General features: G+C 39.5%; 1 protein-coding gene and 1 pseudogene across 1 annotated transcript; one reads left to right on the top strand and one right to left on the bottom strand.

Moving 5' to 3' along the window:
- Positions 1–1,134: 1,134 nt before the first annotated feature.
- On the bottom strand, positions 1,135–2,190 carry LOC122650116. The gene has a single exon (XM_043843432.1). It carries the CDS (start codon positions 2,188–2,190, stop codon positions 1,135–1,137), a length of 1,056 nt encoding a protein of 351 aa, XP_043699367.1.
- A 3,111-nt stretch (positions 2,191–5,301) lies between these two features.
- LOC122650110 lies at positions 5,302–12,408 on the top strand (annotated as a pseudogene).
- Positions 12,409–16,210: the final 3,802 nt, after the last annotated feature.

Below are 16,210 nucleotides of genomic sequence, written 5' to 3'. Positions count from 1 at the left end.
TGATGCAGTTTGAGTTCAAACTTCTTTTTTTTTTTTCAAGCACACACTACTCCAATCCATTCAATGTCTTGACTTCTTAAGCTTTCTAGGTCGCTCTTGTAGCGAGCTTTAGGCCAATTACTCTCAAACCAGACGGCTTTAAGGAATTAGGTGTAAAACACCCCTCGGGCTTACTTACTCAAACCAAATAGGCTACAAGCCAAGACTGGATCAAAGAGCAAATAATTTTATTTTTTTGGCAATCAACTATATCATGCAAGTGTATCATGGTTCAACCTTAGTATCTAACCAATACTCATGTAAAGAGGATGACTAACAAAATCGGCTCTCTCAGTAGACAGTGTACTTTTGAAGAATTTAAAATCCCTTTGATCGGTATATTCCAATTCTCTCCTCAGTGCAGAATTTTTTATTACTTCAAGGTGTAGGGTATTTTGGATGCTCTCAAAGTCTTTCAGAAAAGCAAACTAAAAGAGGCTACACATTCACTCTCGAACCAAAGTACAGATTACAAATCGATGAAATCCCCCCATACTTAAATGATGCAGTGTCCTCAATGCATGAAAAAAAAATAAAAACAAGGACAAAGAACAGGGGGTGTACCAGATATGATCATGGTGGTTCAAAATAAGGAGGTGCATGAAAATCCATGACCTCGTAAAAATGTGGTGAAGAACGTGGCATGAGAGAGGAATTAAAAGATGTGCTAGAGATAGTAGAATTTGTACCCTTACCTGGATCATATATTATAGTTCCTCCATTGTGTTGTTGGGATAACACCTTTTGTTTCTTTTCAGGAGGTTCCACTAGTAGTAACTTGGGAAGAGAAGTAGACCGATTACCATCTAGCTCAACAGGTGGTGGCTTGGTCCACAATTTAGAAGCCTCTCCCCTATACTTGGATTGAGGCAAGTCCTCTAGACATTGATTGATACATATGTTGAGAGCAGTTGCAACCAAATCAGGTGGTTTAAAAGTTAGATGCACATCTTCATCTAAGCATGGTTGTTTTCCCAATCTAAAGACATTAAAATCACGAGATGCATTCCCAAAAGACAGTCTCATCAGACCATTTCTACAACTGATCAGAGCATTGCTAGTAGCTAAGAAAGGTCGACCAAGGATAATTGGGATTTATCCTTTGATATTGGTCTTAGGTTGGGTATCTAGGATTATGAAATCCATAGGAAAAAGAAATTCCCCAACCTTTAATAACACAACCTTAATTACTCCTTTTGGAGTCTTGACTGATCTATCTGCCAATTGTAATGTGACAGATGTTGGCTTAAGGTCTCCTAACCCTAATTGTTGATACACTGAATATGGCAATAAATTGACACTAGCTCCTAGATCAAGAAGGGCATGGTCAATTCTAGTATTACCAATCATACATGAGATAGTTGGGCAACCAGGATCCTTATACTTAGCCACTATCTGTTGTGATAGAACTGAACTCACATTGGCAGTCAGGAAGGCTTTCTTAGGTACATTAATTTTTTGTTTCTGAATACATAAGTCCTTGAGGACTTTTGCATAGGTAGAAACCTGGGAAATAGCATCTAAAAAAGGGATGTTAACTTGCACATTTTTTAAGATATTTAAAATTTTTTCAGTTATTGCATCCTTCTTATTGCTTTTAAACCTATTGGGAAATGGAGCCTTAGGGACATAAGTCTTCTTAGATGGCTCTTCATGTTTCTCTTCATTAACCACTATAGGTTCATCAGACATACCTTGGACAGGGGGCTGGTCATTCACAACTATGGGAGGGTCATGTGGGGCACTTACAATAGGTAGTGGATGGGGAACATTCACAACATTAACAGGAGGCTCAGAAGTTACAGGAGTTGGTTGAATTGGAACCTCTTGTTGGTACTCACGTCCACTCCTTAGAGCATATATGGCATTACATTGACTAGAGGGTTCTGAGTAGTGTGGACTCTGATGGATAGAATTCAGCTGAGTGTGACGTGGAAGGGGCACAGAGGTCCCAAGGTTTGGATCTGGTTGACTTGGCATCTTACCCTTTTCCCTTTCATAGAGAGTATTGGCTAGTTGAGAGATTTGTCTCTCCATGTTATGTTGGCTGGTCATGAATGTGCTCATGAGAAGCTCCATACTCTTCTCAAGAGAATTTATCCTGGTAGGCTCATCACTATTTTTCAGAAATTCAGGTGGTTGCTGATTCATCATTGGGGTTGGTAGTGTAGGTCGGAGATTATTGGGAGGGGGGACAAATCTAGGGTTAGTCTGTTGGGGAGCAAATTGACCTTGGATTGGAGGCTAGAATGTAGATGGACCAACTTGATTAGGGCCTTGGTTCCATGAGAAGTTAAGGTGATTTCTCCACCCAGGGTTATAGGTTCAACTATAAGGATTGTTCATTACATGCACACTCTCATAGCTTCCATGCCCACTAGACCTATTAGGGCAGTCATCCATCACATGTGATGAGGATTGGTATCCACTACACAAAGGGATGGTTTGACATACCTGATTTATCGGGGAAAGTCCCTTGGTCACTATAGCTTCCAGTCTTCTAATAAGACTATCCAATTGAGCCTCTTTGGCTATAGTTCCCTCTAACAAAAATCCCTTACTGGAGTTTTCATTTTCTTGAGTGGATTCCCACTCTTTGGTCTTGTCTGCTAAGTCAACCAAAAACTCCCAAGCTTGATTTTCATCGGTGAATGATGTGAATCCAGTTGGGCACATGGATTCAACCAACTGCTTGGTTTGATAATCTATACTCTCATAAATGATTTGGCATAGATGCCAAGTATCTAGGCCATGGTGAGGACACTCTTGAAGAAAGTTGTTGTATCTCTCCATGAATTTGGAGAAAGATTCGTTTGGTTTTTGTCTGAACTGCAGAATGTCATTCCTAATCCTTGGTCTTATGCAAGGGAAAGAACTTCTTTAGGAAGACAACTGTAAATTGATCCCATGTAGTTATTGAGTCTCTAGGCAAACCATAGAGCCACTTTTTAGCTTGATCCTTAAGTGCAAAGGTGATGAATCTCAACTTAACCACATCAGCAGTCAATTGTTGCATCTTAATGAGTATACATACCTCCTCAAACTCCCTAAGAAACAAATACGCATCTTCATTAGCTACCCCATGAAAGTAGGGCAACATACTAATGAAATTAGATTTAAGCTCATAATTGTTTCTTTGGGCGGCGGGTAAACAAATGCATGAGGGTTGTGCAGCCCGTGCAAGATAAAAGCGGTCTCTAAGGGTCATAGGTTGCCTCTCTCCTTCCTCAACCATGGTTGGAATCTCAACTCGTTCTATCCGGTTCTTTGAATTCCTCACCCAAACAAGCATACAAAAGGCACAATCCGAAATTAGGGCACCCCTCAAAGCTCTTTTTCTTTTTTTTTGATATTGTTTTTTTAAAATTTTTTTCCATTTATTGAAAACACTACGAATCAATTAAAATTGGAAACTAAACAAGCGTCACCTCCCCGGCAACGGCGCCAAAAACTTGTTTGAGTTTAAAATAATACCGCAAGTGCACGGGTCAATTGTAGCTACGGGTTGAACACGAGGATGTCAACCTTGAATAAATTTCCACTTTTAATTAAGGCGAAGTGTACAACTTACCAAATATAGAAATAACCTATATATGAAAACTACCAATTATGGAAACTAGCAAATATAGAAGCAACTAAATTACCAAAGATAACAAATTAAAAATAGAAACTAGGGCAACCGCTAAGGGAATGGATGAATTAAAAGCAAGAAAGTCACTGGGGAATGGGTTCCACCATGAGAATTAGGGCAGATCAATGACTAGAATATTAGGGCAAAGCATGCATACAGCCTAGGTCTATAAGATATGCGGCACGGCTCATATACGGCTAACATATCCTATGAAAATAGTGGTCATAAAATATACAATGTAAACAAAAAAAATACATGAATATAATGGTGTCACAATGGATACGGCTAACGAACATGTATATAGTTCCCCTTGGAATGACATACAAGCTGTGGGCGGTCATCCATTGTAAGTCCAATATTGATCATGTCCATTAATCAGATAGACAATGCTAGTCATCAATTCTTCCTTCTCTCATGTTTTCACCCATTCCCAAGAGGAGAGGTTTAACTAGCCATGAAAGCAATGAAGACGGAAGGAAGGACTGATGGAGAAAAAGACATAGAAATTACTAAAACTAAAATTTATAAAAAGAACCTAGCTGATACGAATAACTCCAATGAAGATGATTCCGTCATTTGAATCCCATCTCTTGAAGCCGCATCCAATATTGAAGTACAAATTACCAAAGTATATAATAAAAATTACACATATGATCTTAGGGATAGGGAAATAAAAATTATCCTAACAATCATTCTAAAAATTACATATGATAACCTAAATACATAAGATCTAAAAAAACCTAAAAAGAAGGGGATGAGAAATCGGGTATAAGGAAGAGGGCTGCTGTCAACTAAAAAGGAATACTAAAATCTAGAAGAGAACTAAACGAAACTGATCGAGAAAGAAATTCTACTACTGCTGTATTTAAAAAGAAAGAAGAACAGAAATTCGGCTACTGTTTATCTAAAACAGAAAAATAAAATTAAAAAAAAAAAGGAAAAATGAAAGAATCCAAAAAGAAGGGCTTGGTCGAGTACGGTCAAGATATGGGATTTTATATGGGGAGAGAGAAAGCTCATGATATGGAGATGGAAAAGAAATAAGAGAATTTGAGAGGCAGTGGGAGAGAGAAGAGATAGAAGCCGAGTGAATTTGAGAAAAAGTGAGAGAGAGAACAGACAGAAGCCGAGAGGGTTTAACAGAGAGAGACGGGAGACAAAAGAGACTTCTCAATTTTGTTTTAAATTATATTTTATTCATTCTTAATTCTAAGTTCATTAAGAATCGTTTTTGGACTATATCTTTCTCTCCCGAGCCCAGATGGAACCAGCCCAAGAATTAAAGTTGCACCATTTTAAATTCCAGACGATAAGAGCCCAATATCCAATATTTTTTCGAAAGATCTTCAATTTGCCAAAATTACCCTTATGCCCCTATGCTTGATTTTTCTCTCTTCTTCTTCTTTTAAAAATGAATCGGCTCTAATCAAGTGACTTCCAATATTATGCATTGGAAAGCTAACCTGACTGAATTCTTCAACCTTGAAATCTGGCGTTTGGCGGTCCAATTAGACATGTATTCTCCACTTTGACCAAAATGTCCCTAAACCTGAAAAATGACAAAAAGTACCCGAGTAGCTCTGTTCAATGTAGTAAAATACATGCTTTATACCCTAAGATTTCACAGTTAAATGTGCTCATCATGGGACTTTGTAAAGCAGCAAGAAAGGTGGATTATTGGTAATGGCAAATTTGTTCGCTTTTGGAAGGCTTGTTGGTTAGGAAGTGAATCGATTGCCGATGCTTCTAGTTTAGGAGCAGATCTCTTCCTGGATAAAGATGCTTTGGTTTCTTACTTCATCTCTGATGGCTCCTGGTCCCTTCCACAGGTTCGATCCTCTTTTCTTAAGGATATTTTTGCTGGCATCAATGGCATTGTTCTGCCCAGCCCACATATGTTGGATTCTTGCTCTTGGGGTATCACCCCCTCGGGGGTGTTCTCTGTGAAATCGGCTTGGGAGGTGCTTAGGAAGAAAGGCCCTCAGGTCCCTTGGTGTAATTTGTTGTGGAATAAGTTCCTCCTACCTAGACATTCCTGCTTTGCTTGGCGTATGTTGCATGGTAAAATGCCCACGGATATGGCGCTGTCTTGCAAAGGGGTTTCCTTGGTTTCTCGCTATGACTTTTGTAAGGCTCATGTGGAATTGGATGTTCATATTTTTTTGGAGTGCCCATTTTCTCAATGCCTTTGGGAGAGGTTTGTGTTCCTATTTAATGCTCTATGGCCTGGTTCCTTGACCCTGTTGGAGTTCTTTAGGTGGTGGAAAAGGAAAGCCAAATCTGTTCCCATGAGGGGTGCCTGGTTGTCCGGTTTGATCCTAATTCCATATTGCATATGGTCTGAACGGAACTGCAAAAAGTTTGAGGGGAAGGCTAAGGGGCTGGATGATCTTTTCTCCACTTTCCACATTTCTCTGAGGGAGGTTTCTAGGGATTTCTCTTACCCTGTCTCCTCTGTGCTCGACTTGTCCTATGCTAGAAGTTTGGATATTCCTGTGATTCCATAGCCTGCTCGGGTCATTACTGAAGTTCGATGGTTCAATCCCCCTAAAGGATGGGTGAAACTTAACACGGACGGGTGTTCCCTTGGGAACCCTGGGAGAGCCGGGGCTGGTGGTATCCTTAGGGATGATCGAGTAGCCTTGGTTTCAGCTTTTAGCATTTTTCTTGGCACAAAGACAAATTATGTGGCTGAGTTCATGGCCCTGCTTCATGGTCTGTTGAGAGCTAAGGAATTGGGGGTGACTCGATTATGGGTGGAATGTGACTCCATGTCAGTTGTGGAATCTCTTTGTGCAGGTTCGATCCCTTGGTTTGTCAGGTAGCAATGGTTAGGCTTGCAACCTTTTCTTCTCTCAATCTCTTGGAAGATTCTCATTGTTTTCATGAAGCAAATCCGGTTGCAGATTTTCTTGCTAAGTTAGCGGCGAACAATGGTGTGTCCTCTCCTTGGGTCTTTGATTTACCCTCTTCGTCCTAGAGACTATTATCTGATGATGCAAAGGGCAGGCCTTGATTCAGATTCGACTAGTGGTTTCCTTTTGGTTTCTCCTGTGGATCTCGGTTGTTGAGCCTTAGTTTGTTTGGTTTTTCTTTTGGCTGTAGGCTCTTGGCCATAGCGTGGGATTTCTGCATCTGTCTGGGTATGCCTGGACATTAAATTCTTGTATTCTTTTTTTTCTCTTTAATATTTTCTTGCTGATCCTTAGCAAAAAAACAATGATAATTCAAATTTGCAGCAGACTTAGCAAGGTAATCTGCCACTGGATTAGCCTCACGAAAGCAATGGGAAAGTTTCCATTCAATGCTCCCAATATATGTTTGGAGGCCCAACCACTATTGCCAAACTAACCACGGAAGCATCAGCTTGATGAACCACAAATCATCCCAACCTATCGGAAGATGCCACGTGTCCCTGAACAACAGGAGATCCACCTGGACACCAACAGCAGGAGATCCACCCGGACACCAACAGCAGGAGATCCACCCGGACACTAACAGCAGGAGATCCACCCGGACACCAGCTACACCTTGGGCGCCATCACCCGCACTTGGGAGCCATCCCTTGGGGTGCCATCCACCAGGGCGCCAGCCGCCCTGGGCACCACCCACCTTGGGCCAAGGATCACCTGTACATCTTTCCCTCTCAGGCCTCATCCACTGAGGTATTGAGACCTCGACAAGGTGCAGGTACAAGCTGGACGACACCACCACCACGTCGCCAATAAGATATACACCACCGCGAGGACTCCGGGCCATCACCTACCACTTACGTAACCCAGATGGACTCAAGCACCAGGGACCTTATCTACCACGTAGAAGGATTTATCCACCAAGAAGGACAACCCTACTGGGATACTAAGTCTCACGGGAAGACAACCAACCAGGGAGGAGCCCTGCTACTAAGAACTCCTCCACCCACGAAGAAGACTCCACATCAACTAGGAACTCTCCACTCTGCCACAGACCACTATAAAAGAAGAGGTATCTCACACCCTCAACCCATCTTGAATAATCACTATTCATCTGTTTGCTCAGGAGATCTGACTTTGGCATCGGAGAGCCCTAGGCCGGAACCACACCGGTTCTCTCTGGTGACTTCTTGGTCCTCTTGCAGGTGATGGCACTCGCAGGACTGCCCGATGATTTCTTGACACAACACAGCTCAAGGCTTTTCTACTAGTAGTCTTCCGCACTCCCCTGATATTCCAGAAGAGGATCTTCATAAACACAAGGAAGAAGTGTTATTGCACTACAAGAAATCCTATTTTTTCCGATGGTAAGAAATCTGGTCCGTAGCTAAATATAATTTTCTACGACGGTTAATATAGTAGCGTAGCAGAATATTATTTTCCGCGACGGTTTGTAACTATCCGTCGTGGAAACTCTAATTGGGCAACGGTATGTATTTTCCCCCATGGAATTGTATTTTTTCTGACGGTTAGAAACATGGTCCGTAGCCAAATATTATTTTCCTCGACGGTTCTAAATTATTTGTCATAGAAACTCAAATTGGGCGACGGTGTATATTTTTCCGTCGTGAAAAATATATTTATAATGAAGGTATGTAAAGTTCGTCATGGATTACACATGTATAACGACGGTATATGTCTTACCGTCGCAATTTTCTGATATGTTTAACGACAGTACTAAAGATACCGTCGCCCAATTGCCTTAAATTTTTAGTGGGCCCCTGAGTTTCCAGCTTCCCGCTTTCTTCTATCCCATTCCCTCATGAAACATCTCTCTCTCTCTCTCTCTCTCTCTCTCTAGCCAACCATCTCTACCCCATTCTCACACGACAGAGAAGAGATCAGCGGTCAAGCGCTAGCTCCTCGGAGTTCTATTCCTCACCGTCATCACGAAATCGAAGTGGAAGGCCTCCCCCTGTTGATTTCTAGCCTACTGTCATTACTGCTGGAGTACCTCCTTTTTCCGATGAGTTTTACATTTTCTGATCTCAAACCTGCCACCAACAATTTCAGTGTTTCAAAAGCCTCTCTCGTCGTGAAACCCTAACCTCCAATCGGACTCACACCTCTCATAAACCCCCAATCGGACTCACACCTCTTTGATTCCCTAGCCGCAACCCCTTCTCTACTATCTCTGCAACCTTCCCACTCCCTTCTCTACTATCTGCCTCCCCCCCTCTGAGCAGTTGCCTACGGTGGCAATAGAGTTCTCTCTGCAAGGTTTGTCTCTTTCTCTCTCTCTCTCTCTCTCTCTCTTTATTTAAGGTTGAGTGCAATGTTTCCATTTCACGGTTTTGTTGAGCATTTTTTTTTTTTTTGGGGTTTAAAGCTCTATATATGTTTAAAGATATAAGTATTTGTACAGCTTAATTTTTTTTGGGTTTAAAGCATTTGTATATCGTTTAAAGCTATAAGCATTTTTGGGTTTAATTCTTACTAGTGTCTAAGAATTGAGTAGATTAGCATTGGTCCATTAGGGGGAATGGCAGAGATGGTTTTGAGCAGAAGGTCTTTACATGGTTTTATTTGTGATTTTGGTTTAAAAACATTAAGCCATGGATGAGGCACTTCCCAAAGTCCTCTATTTCTAAGTTTTTTGTCCTCTTGCTCCACCCGGTTGTTAAATCAAAGTAGGAGGTATCATTAATCGGTGCAATACTTGATTATGGCAGTAGGCTTAATTGTGAAAATACTTGATCCATAATCTGAAAAATAATAATACTAATAATTAAATGAAAATTTGTTCTTCCTTAGCCCTGAAATTAACTGTAACTTGTTTAGAACCTCTTGAACAACTATTGCCTCATTATAGAACAGTGCCACTTCAATAATATAATCGGCAGTGGCATCATTGATGCTTGAAGGCTAATTACTTAGTAGTAAATGAGCCAAGGGTTCACTATTTCCTGATCTCTAATAAAGAAACTGAAATCATTGTAGTACAATCTTATATGTTTTACCTGCAGATAGAGATCAAAGTAATAAGCATTCAATTAATGGACAATAATATATAAATATAGTTTATATTAATCATATATATCTGATCACCCGCCATAGGATGTGCAATCTCTAATATGATCCTTAATCTTACGATAATACCAAACTGCCCTAGTCCACCTAAAACTCCATAGAAAAGTTCAGAATTTTTCTCTTTTGAACAAGTCACAAAATCTCCTCTCTTCCTTCACTCATAAAAAACTCCAAACAAGTCAAATCTCCAGGTAACCCAAAATTAAAGATTCATTTATTTAATATAATTCTTTTTATTCTAGGTTCAAAAACAACAAAGTACAGAATCACCCACAAGGTAGGACTGTAGGACCAGAATTGGAAACTATTGATATCTGATAAATCAGAACTCAAATGGGGTGGGGAACAAGGTCGAACAGGCCTCTAAGATGGATGAATAACTCCTTTAAGTGTGATTGAGATCCAATGGTTAAATTAGGAAATATAGGCAAAGTTTTGAAATTAGTAAGTAAGTTCGGAATTAGTAACTGACTAATTTTCAATAGAACTAAGTAGTGGATGTGGTTCAACTTCTGGTCAATGGAAGAATACTAGTGGTGGAGGAACTATCCAAATAATCTCAAAGATCTCACGGGCGATTGAGAAATATAAGGAAGGAGAAGTTTCAGCAATAGAACTCCAAGAAAAGGTCGAACTCACAATATATCAGCAACACAACTCCAGTAGGTTAAGGAACAGTTGTAGGGATTAAGCATCACTACAAGAAATATGATTTTTCGCGACGGTAAGAAATATGTTCCGTAGCCAAATATAATTTTCAACGACGGATACCATAGTATGTTTATTTCATGTATATCTCCCTTTTAGAATGTTTTCTGAAGAACCTCTTAATTGCTTCCTAACAAAAACGGCTATGTAATTTGTCTACCTTGTTATACCAACTATGCATGTTGTCTCATTAGACTCCTGTAGTCTTATTGAATGTAGTAACTATTATTTCTTTCAGTATTTCAAAATTGATATAAATTAGAAACATTTAGTACTTCATGTATGGTTGGGGTTTTATTGGATCCCGCTTTGCCTCACCACACCCTATACTGAGATGGATTGGGGCAGTGATGAGTTTTTGTTTGTAATTTAGTGGTGACAGGGTTGGTTTGGTTCAGTACCTAGGATATGGTGGTACAGGAATGACTAGCCACAAATAAAAAAGAGAAAAGAAAGAGAAGAATAAGAATACTTACAAGAGGGGGGAAAATCTGACTTTCAATTACTTACAGTCACCAATAATTTGTTTCCAATGTTACCTGAAATTTGCATAGTCAACATTACCAGAAAGGACCTGTAACTGAAGTCCATAAGAATCGTGTCAAAAAAATCTTGAGAAATGCACCCAAAGCTGTGAACCAATAGCCTGCTATGGTCTAGAACAGCAGGTCTGTCAATAACCCTCCAAAAGAGCAATATCAGCAAGATCTGTTTGCAACTCTCATCACAACGCATATTACGTGTGAGGAATGGGTTGCTAAAATTACAAGTGAATCCGACAGTTAGATTGGGAAAAATCAAGAGGTTGTGATGACTAAAATTAGAAATATAAGGTTAGAATCAGTACCAAACAACAACTTAACTGAAAAAATAGCAAGCCTTAAAATAGAAATTAAGGAACAAATTAGTATAGTAAATGGAAAGTAGCTGGACAGAATTAGAAACGAAGCCAATAAGGCTCTGTATGGCAATGTTTCTATTCTAAAAAATCGATTCTAGGTAGGGGGCCTGCTGTCGATCCCTTCTGCCATTTCTAAGGATGTGTTTGAGAGAATTAGAGTTGGATGGAAGGTGTATGGCATAGCTCGTAAAGCTGGTGAACTCCAAATTCCAAGTTCTAACTATCAGTTCATCTCATGTGACCTCTTAGACCCAATTCAAACTACACAGAAGGTCTCTTTGCTTGAAGATGTAACTCATGTGTATTGGATCACTTGGGCAAGCCAATACCCATTGGATTCCCCTGAGTGTTGTGATCAGAACAAAGCTATGATGTCCAATGCTTTGAATGCTATTCTCCCTAAAGCCAAAGCATTAAAACATGTCTCTCTTCAAACTGGAGGTAAGCACTATCTCTCTCTTACTAGCCCTACTAATAGTAAACCAATTCTTTACTATGAAGATAGCCCAAGAGTTGATGAAGGTCACATCTTCAACTACATTCTTGAGGATTTGTTGATGGAGAAACTAGAAGGGAAGGTCGCTTGGTCAGTTCACAGACCAGGATTGCTTATTGGGATTTGTAATAGAACTTATTATAACTTCATAGGTGGGCTTTGTGTCTATGCTTCGATATGTAAATATCTTAACCTTCCCTTCTTATTTGGAGGTTCAAAAGAGTGTTGGGAAGAAGTATATATTGATGGTGCAGATGCAAGGCTTGTTGCTGAACAACATATTTGGGCATAAACAAATGAAAATATCTCATCTACTAAAGGTCAAGCATTTAATGTCACGAATGGTCCAAGCTTCACTTGGAAGGAAATCTGGCCTGCATTTGGAATAAAATTTGGAATGAAATTGATTGAAGAAGAAATGTTTTCACCGGATTTACGATTTTCGGAATTCATGACTGATAAGGGAAGTATATGGGAAGAGACTGTGAAGAAGGAAGGTTTGAGACAAACCAAGATGGAAGATCTAGCTAATTGGCCTTTCATGGATATCTTATTCAGATGCTCACACAAGATTTTGTTGTCATCGGAAAAGGTTAATAAGCTTGGTTTCACGATGATGTCCAAATTATAGTTGCAGTCCTAGTGGCCCTTACTATTATTAACCTATTTACTAGATCAATAAGAGATCTATTTTTCTTAATAATAGAGACAGTCTTAATTACCAAATTATTATCCAACATAAATGAGCCATTGTGAAGAGCTTTGGTTCAACCATCAAGCTAGGTCCTCGCTAATAAAAGGGTGATTAATTAAGGTGGTCAACTGCTAATATATCTGAATGAAGTAACATGTAATAGCACAATAGTTCTGCTATGGATTTGGCATAGGATCCATAGTTGTGAAGGCATCGCCTAGGTGTCCAGGCGCTTTGGTCGCCTAGGCGGGTGCCTTGGACACCTTGTTCGCCTAGTTGGTGTCACCTTCAACTTTGGCCCTGTCCACCGCCTTGGGTTGCCTAACCCCCATGACAGCTATGATAGGATCAGGTGGGATTCCTGTTTCATAGCCTTCATCCTTTTTTCTCCGTTGATCAAGTAGATCAGGTTAGTTTTCTGTAACTTTTCTCTACATTGCGCAAGTTAATTCTCCCTTTTATCTTGATTCTAATTGCTTTAATTTCATACTTTTCATTCATCCAAAAAAAATTCATACTTTTCTGTTAATCAGTTTTAGCCTTACTTTACCTTTATTTCTATTCTGTGTACCTTGGTTCTTATCCTCATCTTAGATCTGTTTTAAACCTACAAAAAAGCTATTGATTTCGATCTAAGTCTTTGTTTTTGGTTTTCTTATCTCAAGTTTAATTGCAGACCACTGATAAACCATGCCCAGGAGTTGGATTGGAAAGTCAAGGGATCCAAATTTCCGACTGTCTTCACAATATAAATTAGAAGTCAACAAATTCATAGAGTATGCATTTTCTAGTATTGTAGTAGGAAATCGGATACTATGCCCATGTGTAAATTGCGTAAATCAACTACGCATGACTAGAGATTCAGTGTTAGAACATTTGAAAGTTGATGGAATCCTATGGAATTATACGAAATGGAGTTACCATGGGGAAGGTTCATCTTCACATATAATTCACCATGTTAACACAGTGGTACATGAGGAAGGTGAAACATATGATGTTACACATACTATGTTAAATGAGATGCGTGGAATAAATACAAATGAAGAAATAGAGGATGGTGTCACCGGTGAGTGTACAGAGGGTGGGAGTACCATCGACGATAAATTTGATCGATTGATGGAAGATGCAAAGAAGGAGTTGTATCCAGGATGCATGAAGTTTACCAGACTGTCCTTCATTCTTCGTATATATCACATAAAATGCCTTTGCAAAATGACCGACAAAGCATTCACAATGCTGTTAGAGTTGTTGCAAGAGGCACTTCCCGAGCCGAATACTTTACCAAATAATATGTACGAAACAAAGAAAATCATCAAGGACTTGGGGCTTAATTACCACAAGATTGATGCGTGCCCAAATGATTGTATGTTGTATTGGAAGGGACAAGAGAAAGCCACGACTTGCTCCAAATGTGGTACTTCAAGATATACATCAGTAGATAAGAAAATCCCGGCTAAGATATTACGCCATTTTCCATTGATCCCAAGGTTGCAAAGGTTATACATGTCGTCTAAAACCTCATTTAACATGAGGTGGCACTACGAGGGTCGTACAAATGATCAAAGGTTACGACACCCAGCTGATGGGCAAGCGTGGAAAGAGTTTGATAAGTTGCATCCTACTTTTAGTGAGGAGCCTCGTAATATCAGACTTGGATTAGCTAGTGATGGATTCAACCCGTTCAAGTCAATGAGTGTAAAGTATAGCATATGGCCTGTTGTTGTGATGCCTTACAATTTGCCACCATAGATGTGCATGAAGCCAGAGTATCTCATGCTTACTTTGCTTATTCCTGGACCACGACAACCTGGCAATGATATAGATATATATTTACAGCCATTGATAGAAGAGTTGAAAGAATTATGGAACACTGGGGTTGTAACTTACGATGCATATAAGAAGGAGAAGTTTAAGCTAAATGCATGTTTGTTATGGACCATTAATGATTTCTCGGCTTATGCGGTATTATCGGGTTGGAGTACTAAAGGTGTTTTCGCTTGTCCATGCTGCAACAAGAATACTACTTCTCGTTGGCTTAAATATGGGAGGAAACACTGTTATTTAGGTCATCGTCGATTCCTTCCCCAAGGACATAGATTTCGATGTGATAAAAAGAGCTTTGATGGCTATGAGGAACATGAACTCAACCAAAGCCACTATCGGGTTACGATATTTTGGAGGAGCTGGAAGGTGTTCAGTTTCCTTTATTTGGGAAAGATATTATTGACAAGCATGGGAAGAAAAAGAAGAGGCGAAGGAAGTTAAAACAGCCAAAACTTCCATTTAATTGGAAGAAGAAGAGTATATTCTTTGAATTGCCATACTGGAGATCTAATCTAATCCGTCACAATTTAGACGTGATGCATATTGAGAAGAATGTATGTGATAGTATCATTGGCACATTGTTGGATCTTAAAAAAAAGACAAAGGATAACGTGAAGGCACGTTTAGATCTGAGAGAGATCGAAATACGATCATTTCTTCACCCAAAGTTTATTGAAGGGAAGGATAAAATATTCATACCTCCAGCATGCTACATAATGTCTACTACTGACAAAGATTTGTTTTGTTCCGTTTTAAGGGGTGTAAAAGTTCCAGATGGCCTTTGCAGTAATATCTCACGGTGTGTGCAAGAACGTAACATATTAGGAATGAAGAGCCATGATTGTCATATCATGATGCAACAACTTCTTCCGGTAGCATTGCGTGGTGTGTTGCCTAAGAATGTTACCATTATATTAATACAATTATGTGTATTTTTTCGGGATTTGTGTAGTAAAGTTGGGAAAGAGGAGGACTTTAAGAGGCTTGGTGAAAGTGTTGGCATAACACTTAGCAATATGGAAAAGCTTTTCCCACCTTCATTCTTTGATATTATGGTTCACTTGATTATTCATTTAGCCCATGAAGCTAGCTTGGCTGGTCCAGTACAATACCGTTGGATGTATCCAATAGAGAGGTTAGTGTGAAATTTTTGGCTTAAAAAGTGAAGCTACTACTGTAGGTTTCATATTATGATCATTAAATAATGTCATAAATTTATTTGTGTTTAGGTTCCTTAAACAACTTAAGGACTACGTGCACAATCTTAGTCAGCCAGAGGGATCAATAGCAGAAGGATACATTGGGGATGAGTGTTTGACTTTCTGCTCTAGATACTTTGAAGGTGTGGAAACAAGGTCGAATAGAGCGATCAGAAATGCAGGTTCAACAGAACTAGAACATCCAATCTCTATTTTCTCAAGAACAGGTAGGCCTGTAGGGAAGTGTGAGATATTACGACTAGACATTCAAGAAAGGGACCAGGCTCATCAGTACGTGCTAAAGAACTATGATGGATTAAATGAATACCGAAAGTAAGTATTACATATCAATGTTCTATTTACAATATATTTATATTTGATTAAACTTTATATTTTATATGTTTATGAGAAAGTAATAGTTCTTAAGAAAATTATGTACATATTTCTAGGCTCCACAAAGAGAAGTTGCAAAGATTAATGGGTCGTAAATCTCGCCCACATCTTATTTCGACAAGACATGCTAAGGAGTTTCCAGCTTGGTTCAATGAGCATGTAAGTGCAACACATTTCAATTGTTTGGGAGCTAGGTTAGAGCCTATATCTTCTTATATGTGGCTTAATATTGTGTCATCAGATCTTGCATCTACGCCAGAATGGGGAGGAGGTGCCTCATCATATCAGATGGCTTGCTCGAGGTCCTAACTTGGATGTGAGAA

The sequence above is a fragment of the Telopea speciosissima genome, chromosome 1 (assembly GCF_018873765.1).
Source record: "Telopea speciosissima isolate NSW1024214 ecotype Mountain lineage chromosome 1, Tspe_v1, whole genome shotgun sequence".
In the NCBI taxonomy this organism is placed as follows: Eukaryota; Viridiplantae; Streptophyta; class Magnoliopsida; order Proteales; family Proteaceae; genus Telopea; species Telopea speciosissima.
The sequence above is the reverse complement of the archived record's forward strand: the minus strand, read 5'-3'. Positions and strand labels throughout refer to the sequence as shown.

Coding starts and splice junctions, on each gene's coding strand:
- LOC122650116 (XM_043843432.1), bottom strand. CDS start 2,190: ATGAATCAGCAACCACCTGAATTTCTGAAAAATAGTGATGAGCCTACC.